Source organism: Cavia porcellus, unplaced genomic scaffold, assembly GCF_034190915.1.
Source record: "Cavia porcellus strain 051 isolate PalLab524CR breed Dunkin Hartley unplaced genomic scaffold, mCavPor4.1 scaffold_1, whole genome shotgun sequence".
Lineage (NCBI taxonomy): Eukaryota > Metazoa > Chordata > Mammalia > Rodentia > Caviidae > Cavia > Cavia porcellus.
Window position 1 is genome coordinate 242,941,854 of NW_026947484.1, and position 25,503 is coordinate 242,967,356.

The window sequence follows — 25,503 nt, forward strand, 5'->3', positions numbered from 1 at the left end:
CAGGGACTAGGAGAAGGAACAAAGTAAAATTATTGTTCAACTGAGATAAACTTTCAGTGATGCAAGATGTACATACTCTAGTACACAATATGATATCTATATTTTGCAATATATTATATACTCCGTAGTGCACAGTGTAACATCTATACTTAGCAATATTGTATTATGCACTTTAGAATTTTAAGAGGATAGATTTCTATTTGTGTCTCACCTGCAAATATGTGGGTATGCACACAGGTACAAAAGAACTCGAGGAAAGTTTGGAAGTATAAGTTTAATACTCTGGTTGTAGTGATAGCATTATGTTTGTATGGATAGGTACAAATTCATCAAAATTCACATGCCAATCAGATACATTTTATGCATTAAGTATACTTCAATAAAACTGTTAGAAATCAAAATGCTTGACTGTTTTTGACTTCATTCTTCATTTTATCCTTAATTTATGGGTTTCACTTAGCAGGCTCTAAATTGCCTATAAACTATTTTGAAAACTATTTTTTAAAAATAGTCAAATATTCAATTGACAGAAAATACAGAAGTTACATTCTTTGAGATTTGATTTCTGAAGACCTGAGCTTCCCTCTTTCCAGTGTCACTCATGCATAATTTTTGTCATATTTTTTGCAATCAAATTCAATACTGAAAACAAAATATCAGTGCTTCTTTGCAAAAGGAAAAATTGCATTTGATATTTTCATTCACTAATGTTGATGAGAAACTAAGCAGTAAAACATATCATTTCCTCTTATTTATTTTCCCTTTTCTTCTTCCTTTTTGAAATCACAAAATAATCAGCTCCAGTTAGTTTTTATTCATTGCCATCCCACTGACTCTCCTAATAATGAATTCTTTTAGGATGCCAAATAATTCCTTTAATTCTTTGAGACACAAAACCACTTTAAATGTAATTTAATCAATTTGGTCTTTTAAAATACTTTCATAAAAATAGTGCAGTTTATGTAGGAATGAAAGTACATAAAACATAGGTTCTAACAAATCATTTTCATGTTAAATGTATTAAAGCATAGTATTTTCTGTTATAGATTTCCTGGTAGATACAATCCTAGTACCATTTGCATGTTTCTCAGGTGCAAGAAGTTGAGATCCAGAAATGTTCATTCAGATAACAGTGAAATATTTATATATTTATGGAGACAATATTGAGCTTGTCTTTCTCCTCATGTGTCTTCATTACTTGTCATTCCAGGAACACAATAGTAGACATTCACATGTAAAAACAGGAAAGAAGTAAAAACAGGAAAGATTTATTTTAGTTCAAACTTTATAAGAGTTTAAGTCCACAGTCAGCTGGCTCAAAGGCAGAAAGACATGGCAGAAATCAAGCAGCAAACAGCAATCTTCCTTTCCCTTCAGGCTCCAAGCCTATTGGTTATTGTGAGCCACACCCAGAGAAGACCTTTCCGTTTTCTGTGCTATAGCTGTGCTAAACCAATTAGCGAATTAATCTTGTCGTAAAACCTATTTTATGGCACACCCATAATACAGCCACCTCCCCAAAACACTACAATGAGGCTTTGGCAGGAGATCTAGGTATAAGTCATAGAATCACATTTCTCAATTATAAGGATATAATTGTTGCACTATCTATCAGGTTCACTGCAGTGACAAAATTGGCACTAAATGTGAAGATAATCATAATCAAAATGACTCTTCAGACAAATTCAGAAGCTAATTAGCATTCTCTGAGGCTCAGAAATTCAACATTTCTTGAAAAAAGAACCACACCTAGTGTTACCGGTTAAAATTTATGAAAAAAGTTTTTTTTTATGTGTTTAGGGTATAATTATGTTCTGTGAAATGATAACAGTCCAAGAGAGATTTCCTGACTCATATCTCTTTGGACATTTATTGCTAATCATCTTTTGCTCTCTGACAGTTTCTTTAATTTAGGTAACCAGATTATGGGCAACATTACTTCTGTCTTGAGAAATATTTTACTTCATTAAGAAAAATTTAAATATCTATAATGATGCCATATGTGTTGTCTTTATATTTAATTTAGCAAAATTGTTCCGATTTTCCTTATTTTCAAATCTTTGGCAGGTTACTCAGAATGGCTGCCAGGCATTCCTACACATCCTTTCACATAAACTCCAAATCTGCAGTTCTAAATGTGCATTTTAGCAAATTCTCTATCTGATCTTACAGAAATTCTCCAGTTTCCGAAGTCTATTTTGTTCTTCCAAGTATCATTTTGTCTACTGTGAAATTTCCATTTGTTCCTCAGGTATTAAGATTCCAGTAATCATGACTATACTAATTGTTTTCATGGTGTTATATTCCAGCTTGTCAATTTGTCCTTCAAAGCATGATGTGAAAATTTACAGTAGTCTATAATTTAAGTAGAACATGGAGAAAACAGTTGTATCTGTCAGTTGTACTTGTTAAGTTTACATAAATTGTCAAAATGAAAATTCCTCATGTGAAGACAAGTTGGATGTACATTCAGGGATCCACATAGTTAGATTTGAAATATCCTTGTAAATCTTTAATGTAGGCTAGATAAGCCAGAATTTGTAAGCAAACTTAGATAAAATTAAAGAATAATTTGAATACTTTTATACTGAATTCAGATAATATATTTTATATAGGACTCTTTCTCCTCTCTCTCTCTCTCTCTCTCTCTTTCTCTCTCTCTCTCTCTCTCTAGATAGGTAGGTAGATGGAGAGATAGACAGATAAATAGAGATATACATATAAATACAGATATAAATATATGGATTTATCTCACTAAATATTGACAAGGATATTATCTCAGGAAGCTATGTTTATTGATCTGAATCTTTCATTAACATAATAATTATATACCTTTTCCGGGAAAGATCACAATGAGCCTCTAAATTGCCATGACTCCAGCAATCATTTGAAGCTTCTCCCTTCAAATATATGACTTTTATTTCTAAAGATTAAATTTTACACAATGATCATGGTTTGGCTCTAGGCCAATATAATATATTGAAATCATCATAGAGTATATGTGAATGATGTCCTAGCAAGGGATTGCTTCCTTCCAGTTGAACATCTAGTAAAATCATGTAATAAATTCTTTCCTTACTTTGCCGACAGGGTTACCTTCCAGAAGACAGAATTTAACTGCAGAACTTCACTTTTCACTCAGTTTTAACACACAAAAAGACCTTCTAATGATAAATTTGTACTGAGAATTTTAGGGGAGAAAAGTGCCAACTTTTTGAAGATTTAGAAGCACATCCTACTCAGACACAGTTTTAAACACTTAAGAAAAGATGATGGATTCATTTTGTGGCAATTGAATATAATAGTACACAAATTACAGGACAGTGGATGCCATAAGGGAGACTAAAAATACTAAAGTCTGGATATGTGCATAGCTAATGATTTCATCTTTTGCACTTTTTATAAAATCAAGTTAATAGTAAGAGTACATATCCAAAGAGGTGTTGGATGTTTAAGTAAATTAAAATTTATAAAATATTTAAAACAATACCTGACAAAGTATCTATGAAATTCTAATAATGAAATTTGATAACTTCAGCACAAGCTAAGTGGCCCAAAGGAAGTACTACAAAATAAGCAACATGGTAGTGTAGGTATATCTCTAGTAAGCATTCATGTATTATTTTAGTAGGTAAAGATTGTACAACTGACTATGGACAAGTGCATCAACAGAACAACTATGTGATAGTCCCAGTGTTTCTACTACAAAAGTAAATTAAAATTTCTTAAAGCTACCAGATATATTTAAGAATTTGGGTGCATTATAGGCAAATCTAAAGAAACAGAAAAAATTATTAAATATATTTGCTTTTCAATCTATCAATGAGCATAAACTGCACTCTGTAAAGTGTTAGTGATGTTTGAGGAACATCTGCCTTGTAACATATGAGGGAAATATTACAAATATGTTTTTATAATTTAAATCATGATCACATAATCAAGGTCAGCAATTGATGAAGTGTTAAAATTAATAGAATGAGGGTCAGGTTAAAAATAAATAAATGCTAGTGAACTTTTGTTTTTGGAGATTCTAGGTAATGTGTGCTGAAATTTTTATCTGGCAAAATTTAGGTATTAGTTGTAAGTCAATTGGTTGATGAGTACATTTATAGTTAGCAATGAGCTAGGGTAATAAAATTCTGATGGAGTATTTCAAATTATTATCTTTAGCTAATGCTATAAAAGATATCATGATTGCTTACTTTTCAAGCTTTTCCAGATAAAAATAGAATATTATCATTAATATTACTTGAATTCTCTTTTAAATGGAATCTGCATTATTCTGTTTTAGCAAAGGCAAAAATCTGTTAAACTAAATACATTTTACTATGGATTTAAATGAAACATGTTTAACATTAGAAGTAACTGTTATGACTGAAAGGTGACATGTCTCCCAAAATTCTCACACTGACATATGAGGCCTGACAAGAAGGGGGAGTGTCTCTTGGGATGGGATTTGAAGGCATTTCTTTTGCTCCTCCTCTTTTCCCTTTCCACTTCCTGGCTGCGATGGCTGAAAACCTTTTTCTCGGCCACACCATCTGCCAACTCATTTCTTCCTCAGGGCTGAACAATGAGATATTGAAACTGTGAGTCCAAATAAAGCTCTCCCCCATTACCTCATGAGTGCTGATTACTGAGTCTCAGAGGTCAGAACATGACTAACAGGATCATTGCTCTCTCTGCTCCTGACCATATGGTTTAGAATTGTCCCTGGATTAGTTTGGAAATGCTTAGCAGTGGAAGTTAGAGAAGCCCTAGTATGCTGTAAGCAAAGTTTGATGGAACAGTTTGGTAAAGTAGAGGAAGGCCAGAATAGTAAGAGAGATGCAGGCGGTAAAGGATAGGCTCAGAGGTTTCAGTTCTGAGCAACAGTTCCACTGGAATTTTTCCCAGAGGCCATGTGTATTACAGTCTCAAAATAAATGTTTCCTGGAAGTTACCATGTCTTAAGTCTTTGAGAAGGGGTTGCAGCCTGAGAATGTGGGTAGCAGACTAATTAATTTGACAGAGGATATTTCAAAGACCAGTGTTTAGGCTACAGCATGGACACTGCTGGTTACTTTTGTCAAGTTAAGAGTGAAAATCAAGAACAGATGTTCTTGGGCCAAGAGGTTACAACAAAAAGGAATCACCTTCAAAGGTGAGGCTATAGAGACTGCCACCATGGAAAACATTAGCAATAAAAAGAAGCTAAACACATCACATGAGGACAAGAGCAAAGATGACTTGAAGGTATCTCAGTAATCCACAAGACTGTGTTTTTCACAGGTTGAAAGTTACAAAGCTGTAAAATGTACAAAGCTGTGGGTTTCTCACCCCAGAGAGGCCACCTAGGGAATGATTTCCAGAAATTTGGCTTACATCTCTCAGGCATCAAGCCAATTAGGTAACTCTGCAACCATGATGCAAAGGGTGGGAGGGTTAGCTACAGTTTGTGACTGCCACAGAGGGCATCATCCTTATGGTGCTAATTTTATAGGTAAGTAGAATACAAGGGTTACGAGTCAGAGGGGTTTTCATCCAGATATCAGAAGACAGTTTAAAGGTCAGAAAGTGTAATGATCTGAGAATGTGATGTACAAAGCTGTAAAAGGAAGGTCACAAGTGCAGTGAAGATTCAGGGAATTTGGAAATGCCAATATAATGGATCATCTTCTGAGGAAAGCTGCTGGCAGAGTGCAGAACCACCCCAAAGCAAGGCTATTAGGACTATAAGACATAGATGTTGTGACATCCAAGCCTTTCAGAGCTCACATCTCAGCACAACATGTTGGGCTGGAGATTGAACAAAGCACTATGTTTACCCTGCTAGGTTTTGGTCTTACTTCAGTTGTTTCTTCTTATTTATTTATTTAGGAATCAGGAATTGAACTCAGGAATTTACAGTTGCCAAGCAGGTGCTATGCTGCTGAACTATATCCCCGGCCACTATTTTTTTTAATGGGAATATTTACTCTATGCTACTGTATGGAGAAGTATTTTACTTTCATTTAGATTTTTTAAGAGAGACTCATAGTGAAGTGATTACCTTGAGTTGCAGAGGAAACTTTGAACTTGAACTTTTCAACAATGCTGGAAATGCCAAAATTTTGATTACTCTTAGAGATATAAGATTGACATGAGTCTTTTGGGAGTAGTGGTGTTTTAGATCTAAAATACCCATCAAAACTCTCATATTTGAAGATGGGCCCTAGTTAGAAGAGATGGGTCATTTGGAGTGTAACTTGGAACACTGCGTCCTTGATCCAGTGAGCAAAGAGTTCACAGGAGATAGGTTGTTAAGTGCAGTGAATTGCATACTATACAAGTGGTGGCAAAGAAAGGAGTTAGGTTAGTGCCTGAGCAGGTTAGTGCCAGGAGTAATGGAAAAAATGACATTAGCTGGGACAAAAGTGACATGGGGCTGTGAGAAGGATGCAATGGACTGTAATTGGACTTTAGGATTTGAAAACGCATGCCTAGGGCATCTCTTGCTGGGACTTTCAGGATATTTGGTTGACCAGTTGCTGAGTCATCTCGGATGTACCTGCTCCAAGGCTCCTTCTTCATAAATCACTTGATTATCATTGAATGCAACAAGTGGAGCCCATATGTGTGACTGGTTTATGCATTCTGAGTGAGGGAAGGTCAGTGAAGATCAAGCCAATGGATCTAACGTGCAGGGGTGCAAGTGCAGTAGACTCACAAATTCTACATTCCTGGGGAATAGAAAAAATTCTGGGTTTGCAGGTTTTTCTTAGTCCACAGAGAACAGACAGGTGGTTCTTGGTGAATGTGAAAACACTTCAGAGGCTTTACCCATCATGCTCAGTGTAGACAGACAGACTGAAACCATCTATCTAAGAGTTCCTTTCTGGGAGGGGATTGTTTATATACTTTACAGCTGCTGCATAAAGTTAGGGCTTTTAACTGGTCTGTAGTGAAGAGAGTACCGGGCAGAAACAAACAGACCTTCAGAAAGCTAAATGGAAGAGGGAGAAGTTCCAGTATTTTCCTTCTCAGCTCACTCCAGTAATAAACTCAGGTTTTCACATCTTCATTGAAAGCAGTGTTTTGCATGCATAATGTGGGTCAACATTTACAGCTCCCATTCAAGAGATGGAGCTCCTCACTAGTGAGGGCTAGTGGTAGGCAAGACCTTGCACTCAAAATTGTGTCTGGACCACACAGAAAAAAGAAGCAGCTTTAAAGTGAGCACACTACTCACGGCTGTCCTCTGCTAACAGAGCATGCCAGAGAATGTGATGAGGCAGAGACAGCAACTTCCACCAATCTTTCCCTGAACTTACTGCCTAGCCAGAGGGAGAGAAATAGCAGGTCTCAATATTTTATGAGAATAGAAGAAATTGAACACACATAAAACACTCCACCAAAATTTTCAGTCAGTTGTTCTTCCTTCATCTCTATGATATCTGTTTGGTCCATTTTAATATTTTCTATCTCTATTTAAACTTTCAATTATTTCTTCATTGCTGCCCTGAATTCAACGGGAGTCTTTATAATCTTCCCTTCTAAATTTTCTGTTGAATATATCTTGTAACATTTTTGTATGAAGATTGTATTCTGGATACATAACTGATTATTTTATCCAGCATGAATTTCTGTTTTCTTCACTTATTTAGACAAAAAATAAAAATCCTGTCCAATCTACACAGGCTGGTCTCACTTAGGAGTCAAACCATGCCAATCACCCTGGTCTGAAATTCTAGGCCTCTCAAATCTTTATGCTTGTCTAAACTATACTAATTTTTCTATGTGGCTTCGATCATGTGAAGGTGTGACAAATACCCTCAGTGTCCCAACAGTAGGTGAGTTAAATGGAAACAGGTAAATTAAAACTGTAGAGTTTTTGCATGTAAGAAAAGGTATGTCTTAACAGTTCAAAACAGATTTCCATAGCCATAAAGCATGTATAAGCCTTTTGATAACCATGAACTAAATAAGCACAGAAGTTATAAAAGAAAGAGAAAGGTCACACTTCAAAACTGTTAAGATACATGCATTTTGATGGATGTATTTTTATTTTTCTCAGATCAAAATCAAAGAGTAGAATCTGAGTTATAGTTTTCAGTGAAAAATTGCTCTGGACAGAGTTAAAGGGACAGTAAATTTCATTCAGGATGCTTCCAGTGGAGAACAGAAACCGAACTCAATTCAGCAGAAAGAAAAAAAAAAGGTGGCAGAGTTTTAAAGTCAGGTAAAATAGTAGCTCACATAGGCTAAAGACTGTCTTCCTATCAATCACAGGCTAAAGACCACCTCCCCAGCGACTTTAAGAGTGTGATCCTGCCAAGGACACTTATCTCTAAACCCCCAAGAAAGATCCACAGTTGAACCAGTAGCCCATAAATCAGACATTTAAAAAAATCTCTGAGTAAGGCACAGGCAAACAAATCTCACACTAAAGGAAAAGTAACCCTTGCCTATGGGCAAATTCATTATGTCCTCCTCCATATGGGTCAAGTCCCATGGACACAAGTGTAACAGAGTGAATTATGCCTAGAGATACACGCAGTCAACACAGAGGACCTGACTCAGCATGAACTGTCACACGCGCATCCAGCACAGCTCCCTCGGAGCTGGACCCTTGACTCAGGAAATGAGACCTGTTACCAAATTTTGTGTTCCAAAGAAATTCTTTCCAGGTTCTTGGTAACCCGAACAAAGAATTAGACAAGCACGCAGAAAAGGTAGCAAGGAAATACATATACTGGAAGTGGAAAAGAAGTACCACATGCTCTGTGAAGTGAGAGCAAGCCGATGAAAAAGGTCCCAGTAGCCACAAGCATAATGCCGGGCTCCTGAGCAGCTGAGATGCCTAGATTGCTTCTCCCTCCTGCCAAAGGGCATTTGGAACAGTTGTTCTATCAGAAACTCACTCCGAGCCTGGCTTCAGTTGGGGCTGTCCTATGGAAGGCTGCTCCGGTTTCCTGCCAGATGTAAATGAGCAACTGGAGACAGAGCTTTCTGGTTGGTTCCTTGCACAGTGTGCAGGCACTACATGCCCTGGGTCCTGTTTTATTGAGAATGTGCTGTAGATTCCAGTGATTTGATGTTGGGTGGATTTTTCACATTTGTGGAACTAGTGTGCTTATCTTGTTGTATCTGGCTTGTCCAGTTTCTCTCTCCTGTTTCTCTTTCTCTCTCCTTCTCCCTTTCTCTCTCTCTCTTTGTTCCGTTCTTTCATGATGTACAAAATCTCGTAGCTGTGGGACCCAGCAACACCCTCTAACCAGCTTGGTGGTAGTAGAGTGATAGGCTCGTAGAGGAGAACTAACTTCAGGGATCCTTACTCAATATATTCAGAACACATTTTCTCAGTAAGGGGCGGGGAGAGAGTGACCCATTCTCTGTCCTCATGGTTACATTTCAAGCAAGGGTCCCAGGTTCTTGACAAAGATATCACTTAGGCTATATATATGGCAAGAGACTAAGAAAGGATTTATAACTGAAAGAAGCAGAGAAAATATTACTAGTGAAAGTTTGCTGAAATATGAATACATTTAAAAGGAAAAAGACAAATAAAAGGCAGGTCAAAGGGACAGATCAGAAAGCAAGCTCTAAATTTAATCAGGCTGAAGGAAACGTTAGGAAAACCTTTACTACTTTATTTTATTTAATAAGAAAAATTAAAACAAAATTTTGTAACAAAGTAATAGGAGAACAATCATAGCGGATACATTACATGTTGTTATCTTTAAAATAGTTGCTTGAGGTACAAGGTATGGGTATAAAAATTTCTCCCATTGATATTAGCACAAACCATCTCTTTTTTTTTTTTTGAAAATTTTTTTTTAATTTTATTTAAGGAGAAAAGAAAAAAAAAAGCAGGGAAAGGGTACAAGTTATACAGATTTACAGAAAAAAATGAACAGTAGGAAACCACTAGTTAATGGATTACATATTGTCATCTTAGAAATAATTGTTCAAGTCACAAAATTAAAGCTTGTAAAGTGGACATTCCATCAATGATACTGCAAACAGTTCTGTTCATTGATCCAATAAAACTCTGTGATATCATTTTCTATCTTATACACTTAAATATACATGCAGTTATATAGTTTGGAGCACTTTCTTTTCCTCTCTTTTGTACCATGACTATTACACATTTTGGGTTTCATTGCTCCCACGGTTCTTATTACTTTTTTGGAAGAGAGTAAAACCAAATGTGACATAACAGAACAGAATCGGTCAAGTCAAAAGGGTGGACATAATAGATAATGTAAAAACATAATACAAGGTGATCAACAATGGTTACCATAATGCCTCCCGCTATCTCTAATAGAATTGCCTATATCGTTAGTTATAATACAATTGAACAAAACAGTAAAGAATAAAACCGACAAAACCAAAACATTGGAGACATTGTAGGTCTTCAAAAGTAGATAAAAGTCAACAAGAATGGACGTCATAATGAATCTCATTATCTTCACAACTGATGCCTAAACTTTCGAACCTGATACTATCCAGCAAAACAGAATAGGGGAACATCACTTAAAAACCAGATGGTGAGAGTAATACAGGGCTTTAAATCAAGGTAATGAAAAGTCAAAGTGGGTTACTATAATATATCCTGCTATTTTTTTTTCCTTTAATTAAAAGGATAAAGATAAAAAAGTAAGTAAATAATGGAGTGGAGATTGAGATAAAAGAGGGCATAACAATGAAACAGCGCAGATCAAAACATAACCATTTAAGCAGAATAGTGTTTCACCACCAGATAATCCTAACCTAAAAGTAGTTACCATATTGTTTCTTTCTTTGAAATCCTTGAGTACAACTTCGTATACTGTAGCATTAAGTATATCAAAACAATGTAAAACCATTCAAGAGAATGACAGCATTACAGAGTATTTAGAATCGACTAACAGAAAATGAACAATGGTTTCTGTATAATCTCCTTGTCTTTAAAAGGTTTTTGCTTATACTATCGTACATAATAAAATCCAATAAGATACAGCCTATTTAGACCATTGGAGACAGAAGGACAAAAGCTAGATGAGACTTCAAAACAAGATGATACTAAATCAGTATTACCTATTAAGATGTCATTTTCTCCAAAATAGCTGTTCCTATCATCCAATCTTCTCTGCCTCATTTCTGTTGAGCTCTTTTTCTGTCAGTAGCTGTCAGTTTGTCTTCTTCATTTTGTTCTCTGCTCCATTTGTTGTGGCCTCTCTGCCATTATTTCTGGATTCTTTGTATTTTTCTTTTTTTAGAATATCCTGCAATACTCTCTGTAGAGTTGAATTGGTGGTTGCAAATTCCCCCAGTTCCTCTTTATCCTGGAAGCACCTTGTTTTTCCATCGATTTCCAGGGACAGTTGTGCAGGATATCTCAATCTTGGCTGGAGATTATTATCTTTCAAAGCTTGAATTATTTCCCCCCACGCTCTTCGTGATTTGATGGTTTGTGCAGAGAAATCTGCTGTAATTCTGATGGGTGTTCCCTTGTAAGTGGTCTGTTTCTTGTCTCTGACAGCTTTTAATATTCTGTTCTTGTATTGAATTTCTGGAATTTTTATTATTATATGCCTGGGTGTTGCTCTGTTTGGGTTGTAGGTAGCTGGGGTCCTGTATGCCTCATACATCTGAGTATCTTTACCTTTTGCTAAATTAGGAAAATTCTCCTGGATTATTTCTGTGAGTAGCTTTTGTAGTTCACTTGTTTGTGTCCCTACTTCTTCTTTTATGTTCTTAATCCTTAAGTTATGGATCCTCTTATCATCTTCTTGTCTTTGTATTATTGCTGTTTGTTTCTTTGTTATTTTTAAGAGGTTTTTCATTTCATTCTCCCATATTACAAGTCTGCCCTCCAGTTCAGATAGTTTGTCCTTAGTTTTTTTCAAGCTGTTATGCCAGTCTTCTATAGACTTCTTAGTATCTTGGTAGTCCCTTTGAACCTGCTTCACGTATTCTATGCTTTCTCTGTTTTCTCCATCAAACAATTCTCCCCTTTTTTTCTGTTCTTCCATTCCACCACCTGTTTTTTCTTGGGTGGTACTTAGCATTTCTCTAACTATTCTGCATACTTCTAGCTTCAGGTCGCTGATAACTTCATTCCTGAATTGGTCTATGAGGCTCTCTATAAGGTGCCTTATGTGTATTGGTGCGGTGTCTGCTATTGCCTGTTTCTCAGAATTGGGGGCCGAGGAGCCTTTCTTGTTGCTGCCTCTTCCCATGCTGCCTCTTCTTCTCTGTTCCTTATATATGCAAGCTTATATAAGAGGCCCAGCTTCTCTCCCAGTCAGCCACAGCCTGATCGAATTGCGCCAGTTAGGTGTTCCCACTCACCGCTGTGCACCAGGGAGTTACGGACCAGGCAGCCTAGGCGTCTCCCCTCCCAGCCACCATCAGGCTCTGGGATCTGGGTTGGGACAGTCTACCAGGTCCGCCGGCAGCGTCACGCAGGCCAGGCACTTTTCACCAATCCCGCCCGAGAGGGGGATGTGTGGCTGGAGTCGCCACTGCGCCCTGTTCCCGCAGGACTGCTCGGGCCCAGAAAGTCCTCTGCTGGAGTCAAACTGTGGTAGAGTGTCAGTTTCTCTCACTCACCTCACCACAAGTCTGTGCACGCCTCCCTGCCATTCGCAGATTGCCGTTCTCAGAGCTTCTGCACGTCTCTCTCCTTGCCGAGCCACGGTAGAGGCAGCCAGCCGCCGCGCGGCGGGAAACCCAAATCGCGGCTTACAATGGCGCAGGGTCTAGCCTCCACACCGAGATTTTTCTGTTCCTATTTTAGCACCAGGACTGCATTCCAAGTTGGTTTCTCTCAGCCCAGTTCGTTCCTGAGTCAGCAGAGCATATCTCCACCTGCTTATGTCTCCTTAATCCGCACCATTCCTGGCTTCTGAGCCGAGTCTTTTAGAGAGCCTCCGGTAGTTGCTGTTATCTGTCCGCCATGTTCTCCCGGAACTCCCAAACCATCTCTTTTAATGAATGGCGACACAGTAATAGGATAACTGACTTGCATTTCCCCCTTTTCCTTACTGTTCTTTCCCCTTTCACCCACTTTAGTTCCTTATTCTTTTTTTTCTACAGGGAATTGAACTCAGGACCCTGTGCTTGATGGGCAGGTGTTTATTCTCCTGAGCTATGTAGCCACACCCTTCTTTCTTTTTGAACAATTTCTTCACATTTCACAATATCTATTGTTCATTTTAGAACTCATTTACTCTTTCAGTTTCTCACACTAGGGAAATGGTAATATGTGAGTCATTTATTTCACTAAGTAGAATGGTCTCGAGTTGCATCCATTGACCTTTAAAAGTCTCAAGTTTATCATTCATTATGGCTGAATAGTACTCCATTATGTAAAATGACCATGTTTTTAAATCCATTCCTCAGATGATGGTCATTTGGGATGTTTCAAAGATTTATCTATTATGAATTTTGGCGCTATAAACATGGATGCACATACATCAATGTGGTGTGATATTTTAATTCCTCTGGGAAAATAACGACATGGAATTGCTAGGTGGGAATGAGACCTCTAATCCTAGATTTCTTACAACTCTCTACAGTGACTTCCACAGTGGTTGCACCATTCTACACTCTCACCAACAGTGGAGAAGGGTTCCTTTTCCCCACAGCCTTCCAATGCTTGGCTTTGGTTGAGTTAATAATGATGGCCACTCTTTCTGGAATGAGATGGAATCTCAGTATTGTTGTACTGTGCATCTCTCACATTACATCTCACATCATACCAATACTCCTCAAACTCTTTGATGGAATTGAAGGAGAAGCAATACTTCCTAACTCCTTCATGGAAACAAGCATAACCCTGATATCCGAACAGAAAAAGACTAAAACAAAAAAGAGAACTATAGGTCAAACTCCCTAATTAACATAGGTACAAAACTCCTCAAAAATATACTAGCAAACAGAATGTGGCACATCATCAGAAGCATTATATATAATGATTATTTAAAGCATTATATATATAATGCATATATATAATATATAATGTATTATATATATAATATATATAAAGCATATATATATATATATATATATATATATATATATATGTCATGATGAACATTTCTTTTCATACATGTATTTTCCACTAGTATTTCTTAAACTGAGAAGTGTGGAGTCATCTCAAAAACCCGTTTTTGAACTGAGCCTTTGAATTTTGAGGCCTTGATTTTTTTTTAATATGTCCTGGTTAGAAGTCTTTTTCTGAGGGACAGTTGGCTCAAATTTTTTTCCAACTCTCTGGGTTATCTTTTCACTCTTTTGCTGTTTTTTTTTATATACAAAACTTTTTAATAAGATGAGATCCCAATTGTTGATCCTTTGAAGCATTTTCCATACCGTATGTGTTTTGCTCATGAACTCTCTACATACACCTAAATGTTCAAGATTTCTACCTACTTTCTCTTCTAGTAGATTTAGTGTTTGTATTTTGATATTTAGATCTTTGACACATTTTGACTTTAGTTTAGAGCATTTTGATAAACATGGGTGTTGTTTAAGTTCTTGGGTTACAGAAAGCCAGTTTTTCTAGCACAAATTACTAAAAAGGCTATCTTTCTTCCAGTGAACATATTTGACCCCTTTTTCAAAGACATAATGATTAACTGTGTTTGTAGTGGTGTCTGCATCTACTGATCTGTTACACTTGTCATCAGGTCTCTCTCTTTTTTTTTTTAACCAGTATCATGCTGATTTTATCATAGTAACCTTGTACTATAACTTCAAGTGAGGGATTGTGATGCCTCCTGCCTTGCTGTTGTTGCCTAGGATTGCCTATATGGTTCTAATTCTCTTCTGGTTCCAGATGAATTTTAGAAATGTTTTCTCTAGTTCTGTAAAGTATTTTAATGATATTTAATTGAGATTATATTAAATCTGTGTAACAATTTTGGAAGTAGGAACATTTTCACTGTGTTGGATCGCCCTACCCACAAGCAAGGGATATCTTTGCATTTTGTGATATTCTCTTTGATTTCTTTTTCAATGTGTAGAACTTTTACTTGTTTTATTAGAGTGGTTCCTAAATATTTCATTTTATTGCATATTATGGTAAAAGGTGTGCTTCATAATTTTTTTTAGTGCTTTTGTTGTTTGTGGAGAGGAATGCTATTGATTTTTGAATATTGACTTTGTATCCAGCTACACTTCTGAATTTGGTTTTTATTAAATCTAGAAATATTTGGGTAAAGTTTTGAGGGCCTTTTACATAGTATACGTAGTATATCATGTTATTGGTGAATAATAATTTCACTTCTTTCTTTGCTATCTTTACTTCTTTTATTTATGTCTCCTTCCTAATTGTTGTGGACAATGTTTCCAGATCTATATTTGATAAAAGAGGTAGTTTTCTTCTCTGATTTTAGAGAAACAGCTTTCAGTTTTTGTCTATTTAGTATGATATTGTCTGTTGGTTTAACCTAGGTGGCTTTTATCCTATTGAGATAAAGACCATCTGCTGTGATTATCTGTAGGCCTTTTATAGTGATTGTTGGAATTTGTCAAAAGCTTTTGCTGCATCTACTGGTATGGTTATGAGATATTTGTCTCTGCCTCTGTGGATAGGATGTTTTACATTTATTGATTTTCAAATGTTAAGCCATCCTTGTATTTTTGGGATGAATCCCACTTGGTCATTATATATAATGCTTCTGATGATGTGCCACATTCTGTTTGCTAGTATATTTTTGAGGAGTTTTGTACCTATGTTAATTAGGGAGTTTGACCTATGGTTCTCTTTTCTGTTTTAGTCTTTTTCTGTTCGGATATCAGGGTTATGCTTGTTTCCATGAAGGAGTTAGGAAGTATTGCTTCTCTTTCAATTCCATCAAAGAGTTTGAGGAGTATTGGTATTAAATCTTTTTAAAATTTCTTGTACAATTCAGAAGTGAATCCATTAGGTTCTAGGCCTTTCACTGTTGATAAAATTTTAATTATGTTTTCAATTTCATTAATTGAATTAGGCTTCTTCAGAATTTTTATCTTCTGGATTCAATTTTGGCAGTTCATACATAGAAATCTGTCCATTTCTTGTGTGTTTTACATCCTATCAAAGTAAAGGTTTTGAAAGCAGGTATTGATGATCTCAGGATCTTTAGTGATCTTTGTGTACTTTATTTCATGAATTCAAATCTTTTCTTTTTTTTTGATGATTGATTAAGGCTTCACAAATTTTATTTATTCTTTCAAAGAACCAATGCTTAAATTCATTAATTCTTTTTATTTTTTTAGTCTCAAATGCCTTGATTTCTTCTCTGATCTTTATGATTTCCTCCCTTGTATGGGTTTTGGGTTTAACTTGCTCATTTTCTAGAAACTTGTGGTGAAACATCAGGTTGTTTCTTTGTTCTCCTTCTGTTTTCCTGATGTGAAAATTCATCACTGTAAATTTTCCTCATAGGACCACTTTCATTGTGTCCCACAATTGCCTGTATGTTGTATCTGCATTTTTGCTTGATTGTAGATATTGTTTAATTTCTTCTTTAATTTCATCTGTGACCCAGTGGTTGTTCAGGAGGTTTTTTTTAAAATTTTGATTTGCTTATGGAGTTGTGGATTCTTTAGTCTTTAATTTCTAATTTCATTACACTGAGGTCAGATAGCATACATAGGATGATTTCAATACCTTTGCAAATATTTAAGCATGTTATATGGGTTTTTACAAACTCTATTTTAGAGAACGTCCCTTGTGCAACTGAGGAGAATATGTATTCTGATATCCCTGAGTGGGACACTCTGTTACCTCCTACTAAGTCCACTTGTTACAGGTCTAGATTGGTTCTGATATTTGTTTGCTGATTTTTGTCTGCTTGATCTACCTATTTGTGAGAGTGGGGTGTTAAGTTCCCCCATTAAAATAGTGCTATTCCTTATTTAATTTTTAAAATCTATTAATATATGCCCTATATGTTTGGGTGATCCCATATTTTGTGTGAAAATATTTTTGAGTATTACCTTCTCCTCTCAAAGCTTTCCCCTAACAAGTATGCAGTAAACTTCTTTATGTCTTTGGATCATTCGTGGTTTGCAGTTCGCATTGTTTTCAAATAGAATAATGATGCCTAGGTGTGTACCTTATAAAAATTGCCAAAATATTTTCTAACATAGTCGCCCCATTTCTTTCAGTCGCATCGTATTATGTCAAAGACCAGAAATATCCCAAAAAATGGTGGAGAAATAAACAAATTTTGCAAAGTTAAGAGATGGAATGATGCCCAAAAATAAAATAAGGGGCTGCTGGCTTAAGCAAAACACAGCTGACTCTTACAAGCAGTATAATGATTGAAAGAAGTCAGGCAGGAAAACATAGTTACTTTATAAGCATCCAATGATATAAAAATATGAAAAGATAGGTCAGTCTAATGTCTGTCTATATTAGAAAAGACTGTCCTTCCCCAGTGCAGGTTTTTAACACCTTTGTTGAAAATCTGTTGGCTATGGATGTTTGGTTTCACTTCCAGCCCTCTATCCTGTTCCACTGGACTATGTGTTTGTTTTTATCTTAGTGTCAGTTGTTTTCATTACAACTTCATATGTCACAATGCCTGATACTTTGTTCATTTTGCTCATTGTATTCTTTGGCAGTGGTTCACAAACTCATGCTTAGAATAAAATGACCTGTATATATGGCAGAAAATGTTAAGAGGAATTTTGGGGTGTATATGACAATATCTGTGAAAGAAAAATGGAGGAAATCATTTGAGCAAAGCAACAACTCAAACAACAATGTTTCCCACAATTTAGAAACTTTTAGCTAAACAGAAACTGATTACTGCCTTTCAGAATATCCCATGCTTCCCACAGTCTAGTCCTTACATCCAAGCCTCAGGTCAACAGCTTCAAGCTGTCCAAGGAAGGACGGTACAAGATTCTGCATATGAATGGGGAAGTTGGCCATGCCACCTTTGTGACCCCCTCACACTCCCATGTATCTTGCTAAGATTGCTTTAATGGTGACTACATCACTGCAAGTTCAATTATTCCACAGCCTGGCCTTGAGTCCTAGATTTCAGTTTTATTCATTTTATAATCCTACAAAACTTTATTCTATCAAAATCTTCCTAGATGTTTTTTGAGAGACTCTTTGAGAAGTGATTAATATCTAAGCCACTTCAGTTTCAGTGCATCAGGTTTATACTGCACAGTGTTTCTAGATCTTATTGAGTTTAAGATAAAAAAATGATGTCCCCTAAAAAAAAAGATCTTTGACTTTGAATTATTGTAAACTTAAGACAGCAAATAAACTCCTGTGGAAATTTCCATTCTGAAATTCCTCCCTAAGGATTTCAGAGAGGCTGGAACTACAATCAAATGAGCCAATCTTTTAAAATAAATCTCTGTTTTGATATTTTTAAACACATTTTAATAAAAGGTTGCATTCTTAACAGAGGGTATATATTTTGAGAAATGAATCATTAGCTGAGCCCATCATTTTGTAAATATCACAAAGAATGCTTAGCCAGTCAAGAGAAATCCAACATCTCCAATGATATAGCCTCATGAGTCTGCTATAAAACACACATTGATAATTGTGACTATAATTCTCCTGTTTCATTTCTTCTAGGGAATTCTAACTTACATCCTAACTCAGAGGGTTGGTGTATGACTTGAGTACTTTGGGCTATGGCACAGTGCCTGGAGAGTAGCAAAGAGACAATAAATACTGGCTTCAGCTTTTTAGCAGAAGGATTCTATTCTTTTCTAATTTAAGAATCTAGCTCACCGGCAGTCGTGAGTTCTGATACTGATAAAAAGGAAAAAGACAAAAAAAAAAAAGAATGTATGAAAGAATCATCTTAACTATAAAAATAGAGACTATACATAGGCAAAAGGAAAGAAATACAAAGGGATAGAATTCTGAGGAGGGAAATAATGGGGAACTGGATATGAACAAAATGCATAATGCATTTTGGAGCCCCCATAAATGTGGAACTAGGAAGAGGCTGGAAGATTTCCAAATATAGATTTTGTTTACTTCCTTTATTTGACTGATTGCTAAGTGTTTCATTTATGTGGATGTTATCCTATGTTATTCTGATGTATTTCATTGCCCTTATTTGCACCTCAGTGCGTTTCCTGTTTGTATATGAGAATCCTGTTGCTCTTTCAGTGTTGTATACAGCGATATAACTGAATTTGGGTATTACTTCTAGAAGTCTTTCAATGGAGATTTGGGGGTCTTCTACGTAGAGCATCATGTCATCTGCAAATAATGATCATTGATTTCTTCTTTTGCCCCATGTTTTCTTTTCTTTTCTCTCTCATCTCTAATTCCTCTAGCTAATGTTTCCAGAACTATGTTGAACAGATTCAGTGATAGTGGAATCCTTGTGTTTTTCCTGATTGTAAGTCAAAGATTTTCTTCTTTATTCCTGAGTAAGATGTTGGCAATTGGCTTATCATTTATGGCTTTAATCAGATTGGAAACTCACCATCTATGTGAATTTTTCAAGGGTTTTGTCATGAATTAATATTGGATTTTGTCAAAAGATTTTTCTGCATCTATTGAGATGACCATGTGATTCTTGCCTTTGGCGTGGTTGATTTTGTGTATTACATTTACTGAATTGTGAATGTTGAACCACCCTTTCATTCCTGGGATGAATTCCTCTTGATTTTCCTGCATAAACTTTTTCATAATTTGTTGCCTTGTGTGTGCCAGTATTTTACTGAGGATTTTTCTACCTATATTTATCAGGGAAATTGGGCTGTAAGAGTCTTTTTGGGTTGGGTCTTTCTCTGATTTTGATATCAGGGTATTATTTGCTCCCAGGAACGAGTTAGGAAAAATTGCTTCCCTTGAAGTTTCACTGAAGCATTCAAGGAGTGTTGGCATTATTTCTTTCCTGAATTTCTTGTAGGTCTGAGCAGTGAATCCATCAGTATCTGGATTTTTCTTCCAGGTAAGTCTCTAACTGTACTTTCAACTTCATTCAGTGAAATTGGATTATTTGTCAGTTTTACATATTCTTGATGCAGACTTGGTAATTCACATGTTTCTAGGAATCTATTTCTTCTGTGTTATCAAACCTAGGAGAGCATATGTTTTTAAGTAGATACTGATGATCTTCTATATCTGCCCAGGTTCTGTGGTGATTTTATGCTTTTCATTCCTTATTGATTGGATTTGAGTTTTTTCTTTCTCCTTTTCCATAAGGTTGGTCAGAGGTTTATCACATTTATCTATTCTGTCAAAGAGACTATTCTTCTATTCATTAATTTGTTGTATTGTTTTCCTAGTTTCAATTGCATTGATTTCTGATTTAGTCTTCACAATTGCCTCCCTTCCATGGGCAGGGTTAGGGTTAGGGTTAGGGTTAGGGTTAGGGTTAGCTTTAGGATTAGAGGGTTAGGATTAGTGGTAGGGTTAAAGGGTTAGGTTTAGAGGGAGGGTTAAAGGGTTAGGGTTAGGGTTAGGGTTAGGCTTAGGGTTAGGGTTAGGGTTCAGGGTTTAGGGTTTGGGTATAGGGTTTAGTGTTAGGATTAGAGTTAGGCTTAGGTTTAGGGTTAGTGTTAGGGTTGGGATAGGGTTGGGTTAGGGTTAGGGTTAGGGTTAGGGTTAGGGTGTCCATTAAGGTTAGGGTTTAGGGTTAGGGTTAGGGTTACTCTTGGGTTAAGGTTAGGGTTAGTCTTCGGTTAGGGTTAGGGTTAGGGTTAGGGTTAGGTCTAGGGGTAGGGTTAGGGTAGGATTAGGGTTAGCGCTACGGTTAGGGTTAGGGATAGGGTTAGGGCTAGGGCTAGGGCTAGGGCTAGGGCTACGGTAAGGGTTATGGTTTAGGGTTTAGGGTTTAGGGTTAAGGTTAGGGTTAGTTTAGGGTTCGGGTTAGGGTTAGGGTAAGAGGGTTAGGGTTAGGGTTAGGTATAAAGGGTTAGGTTGAGGTTTAGGATTGGGTTTAGGGTTATGGTTAGTCTTGGGTTAGGTTTAGGGCTAGTGCTAGGGCTAGGGCCAATGCTAGGGCTAGGGTTAGGGCTAGGGCTAGGGCTAGGGCTAGGGCTAGAGTTACTGTCAGGGTTAGGATTAGGATTAGGAATAAGACTATGATTAGGGTTAGGATTAGGGTTAGGGTTAGGGTTAGGGTTAGGGTTAGGGTTAGGGTTAGGCTTAGGGTTAGAGATAGGGTTAGGGTTAGTCTTGGGGTAGTGTTAGGGCAAGTTTTAGGGTTAGGTTTAGGGTTGGGTTATGGTTAGGGATAGGGTTAGGATTAGGGTTAGGGTTAGGGTTAGGGTTAGGGTTAGGGTTAGGGTTAGGAATAGGATTAGGATTAGGATTAGGTTAGGGTTAGGGTTAGGGTTAGGCTTAGGCTTAGGCTTAGGGTTAGGGTTAGGCTAAGGCTTAGGGTTATTCTTGGGTTAGGGTTAGGGTTAGGGTTAGGGTTAGGGTTAGTTCTGCATGAACACACTGTGCAATGTTAGGAAGACAAAAAATTAAATTGTGCCATGATCTTCACTGAAGAGATTAGAGCAAGTTACACAGGGCTCTAGAGAAGGAGCAAGACACCCATGCTTCTCAAAATAAGTATGCCTAGGTGAATGGGAAAATTGATGATACTGAGGAAAACTTGGCTTGGAAAAGCATTCCAGATAACACCAGAAACATAACGGTCCTAGCAAACACATGAAAAACAAGAGAGACAGAGACACAAACAGAGAGAGAGAGAGAGAGAGAGAGAGAGAGAGAGAGAGAGAGAGAGAGAAAGAGAGAGAGAGAGAGAGAGCAGGACACAGAGAATGTGGGAAGCAGAGCCAAAGTGATGGGAAGATGGATTCTGTTTAGAATAGAGAGTCTGAAGAACTGAGAAATGGTATTTACCTTGAAGTCAGTCATAAGACCCTGGAGTTAAGGGATGCCCTGGGATGGAATTATAGATGTGAGAGATAGGAAGGAAGTGATAGTTTAAAAATGTGCAAGTTGATTAAACCAGTCAGGAAGGGAATATAGAATGAAAATAACATTTGAAATAAGGACGTCAAAGAAAAAAAAATGAGCCCAAAGGAAACTAAGCCCAAGAAAGAAAACGAATAGAGAGGCCCAGAGCACACACAAGAACATGTGGCATGTGGACAATCAAGACATAGCACTGAAATCGAGGTGTGTAGATAAATTTGTGAGTAAAATATCTAATGATGGCAGAAGAAACCATCCTGGTGAACAAAGGACTTTTCTTTTTTCTCAAGATAATCTCAATGACTTATGACTTATGTGGTATGGCAGTGTTTTAGGCTGTGTCTTTCAAAATGTACTTCATTGGCATTGGGAGACACAGCATACCGTTATCTCAACATTCGTTTTCCTTCCCCACCTACATAACACCATCAAGCCAGAGGTAACCAATGGGAAGGGGGGGGGTGCTGTAAGGATGGGCACATGGCAGGCTTATGGGGATGTGTGGCACTGGGTTGTTCCAGGACAGAGAGCAAAATAAGAGCCCTGAAGATCTCTCAGCAGAGGGAACCTGAGCCCATGATGCCTGACAGATGGTGTTTCCCCGAGTTCCCCTCAATTCACCCCCTAACCAGCTCAGCAGTGGGCCACTCCTGTTGCTAGGTTCTGGACCAAACACTGAACATTCCAGGCCAGCACTGTGGCTCAGGCAAGTAGTTGCGCATCCTTGTGTGATGGATTGGGAAATCACAGTGGGTCTTTTGACCCTTGTCTTGATTTCGTGGAGAACTTTTCTTTCCATTCGAAGTCGGTTGGGAGTGTGGAGAGAAAAACGGCTTGCTCTGCAGCTCACAGAACGCATTAAAGAAAAGTGCCAACTCTTGGATGAACTCAGCGATCTTCAGAAAGAACACAAATCCTTCGAGTCAGCTCTCAAGAAGGTCCGCCTAGAGGAGGGGGCCAGGAGAGCGCAGCGTCGTCGGAAGGCAGCCCACAAGAAGGTGCTGGCATTGAGGAACAGAGCCAAGATTCAAGGGCAGATACACCGCCTCCTCAAAAAGCTTACAGAAAAGGCATCAGAATGTTTTCGACAACAGCAATCAGAGATGGCAGATGTATCCAACAAGATCCGGTCCCCAGCAGAAAAATTAACATCAAAGACATCCAAAATAGCTAACAGGAAGCTCGCCTTGTGGAGTATGCACAAAAAGTGGCTCCAGAGAGAAATGACAGATGATCTGACTGAAAATGGCCAACTCCACGAAAGCCACTCACAGCTTTCCCAGGAAAATCAACGTTGGAAGGAAAGAGAGGCTGAACTTACCTCACGGAAAAGGGCATTGCAAGACTCCCAGGCTCGAGGAGAACAACTGCTTAGGGAGAAAGGCAAGCACTTCAAGGCTCTGATTCAGCGCCTGATCATCATCACGAATGGCTGGGCTTCTGGGCTCCCAGAAGACACCACACAAACTGAGAACTCACAGCAGGAAGTCGAGAGTCACCTGGAAAATGGTCCTGGCTCAGGTCATCGGCCAAGAGTGCCTTTGGAGAAACTGGTCTATGGTGCTGGATTAAATGCGTCCTTAAAGAACATGGAAGAACAAAGAAACCAACTTCGCACTCAACTCGGGGAGGCAGAGAAAACTAAGAAAGAACTGCAAGAGTCTCTGTACCATCTCCAGACTCAAAAAGCATCTCTGGAGTCAGCCAATGCACAGCTGGGACGGGAGAGCCATAAGCTTCAGGAGAAGGTCGCATTGATGGAGGAGATTCACCGCCAAACTCTGCTGCACTGCCACACCAAACAGAGACAGCAGTCTAAAGCCTGGGCAGAGCAAGGAAAGAAACTGACCATACGGGAAGCAGAGGTGAGCCTTACTGCAAAAGAGCTGGAGACCTACAGGAAGATGGCCCAGGATACGCAGGAGGAGGGGGAGAAAACTATTCAATTCCACCAAAGGCAGGTGACCTGCATGCAAAAGAAAGCCCGCGAGTACTGGGATGCAGCTGCCACTGCTGGAAGACTGCTCAGGGACGTAAGGAGAGGAAATGCTCACACCAAAGTGATTCTGCGTGCCATGGAGATGAAGGCTCCTCTCTTAGGCCAAGATCCTGCCACTCTGAGTGCGATGAAGAGGTCAGCTGGCAGGCAGCATTGCCTTCCTGGTCCTTTCCCTAGAGGTAGGCCAGCCCCAGCAAGGAGATCTGCTCCCCCACCTCTTCCAACGCTGTGGGAGGAGCCACTGGCATCCTAGGCTTCCTCTCCAGCAGGCCAGGAACCCCAGGCTGAGACTCTCAGAAAGGTCACATTCAGCTCTGCCTGTCCTAAGCCAAACCACTGGACAGGGCCTGAGTCCTCCAGCCTTCCCTCCACCATTTCTAACCCCTCCCACAGGCCAAATTCTGACAACTTCCCTCCTCCTCTTCTGCCTCCTCCAAGAGAATCTCCATATCATAGGTATCCCCCCAACCCACAGCCCACATTTCCCATGAGAAAAGTCTCTTCCCAATGACCTATTCCCCCCTCACTGTCTGCATTATGTGCTTAGGATCTACAGTTAGTAAATAAAGAGAATTTAGTATGAAAACCTGTAGCTGCTCCGTTCCTAAATCTATATCAAATACAAGGCAATAAACTGGAATACAGTGTACATTTTACTGGTATATACTGAAAACCTCTCGGGGAACTCCCCTCTTCCTCACTCCAGTCTAGCAGAGATGTGGGAAACACACACCTCAGTTCAGTTTCTAGGTCTCCATTAAGATATTCCAGTTATCAGTGGGGCATAACAAAACGAGACATGGAGGGAATGGATTCAAACAACCTTCTGCCTGGCATACTTGGCCTTACTCCAGTTGGTTTTCTTGCCTCTGGGTAACATCCAAGCTGAAGCGGCCAGGTTGACTGCACTAAGAAATGTAGGGCACTGGCTGAGGCTGCTGCTTTGCAGTCTGGAGAACCAGCTGAAACAGAAGGAGTAAGACAACAATGTGGATTTTAACAGACATGAGGTGTCAGGATTACTATCAGGAGATATGGGGCCTTTGTGTTTGTTTATTTGTTTAATAGAAGGATATGCTCAGGATCCGCAAGAGTGCCTAAGATAGAATCCAAAAGAAGAAAATACCTGCACATTACTTAAAATGCATTCAGGGCCATCTTGAACAGTGCAGTGATACCACGGATTGCTTCAAAACTTCAACACCACAAAATAAATAGCATCTATTTACTTTTATTGACACTGTCGCTCTGCTTTTCTTGACCTTTTATAAAAGTAATAAATGTTTCCTGAGGCTTACTTAAACATGGTAAGAAGCAGCACGTTTTGAATATGTAGCCTCATTTAAAACTTTGAGAAGGCTTTCCACTTATTGACAACAATTACAATAACACAGAAAATACAGTAGACAAAGTGGCAATTGGACAATACAATAGGCTAATAAAGTAAGAAAACCCATTTCACTTTTAGTTACTATGTCTCTGTACTCATTAGCTCAGATACAATATGTTTGAAATGTGAAAATCTTAATTTGGGAACGAATATTTGAAAAGGTACTACAATTGTGCATTTGCTTTGAAAAGCACGGAAATAGCAATCTTCAACTACAATATCCAGTCAATGAGGGGAGGAAAGTACAAG

The 25,503-nt window shown here is 38.1% G+C and overlaps 1 protein-coding gene across 1 annotated transcript; it reads left to right on the forward strand.

Moving 5' to 3' along the window:
• Window positions 1-22,455: 22,455 nt before the first annotated feature.
• On the forward strand, window positions 22,456-24,117 carry LOC134478517 (cTAGE family member 2-like). The gene has a single exon (XM_063259987.1). The coding sequence runs from the start codon at window positions 22,456-22,458 to the stop codon at window positions 24,115-24,117; it is 1,662 nt and encodes a 553-aa protein (XP_063116057.1).
• Window positions 24,118-25,503: the final 1,386 nt, after the last annotated feature.

Bases quoted from the DNA above. Each gene is read 5' to 3' on its own strand.
- LOC134478517 (XM_063259987.1), top strand. From the start codon at position 22,456: ATGGTGTTTCCCCGAGTTCCCCTCAATTCACCCCCTAACCAGCTCAGC.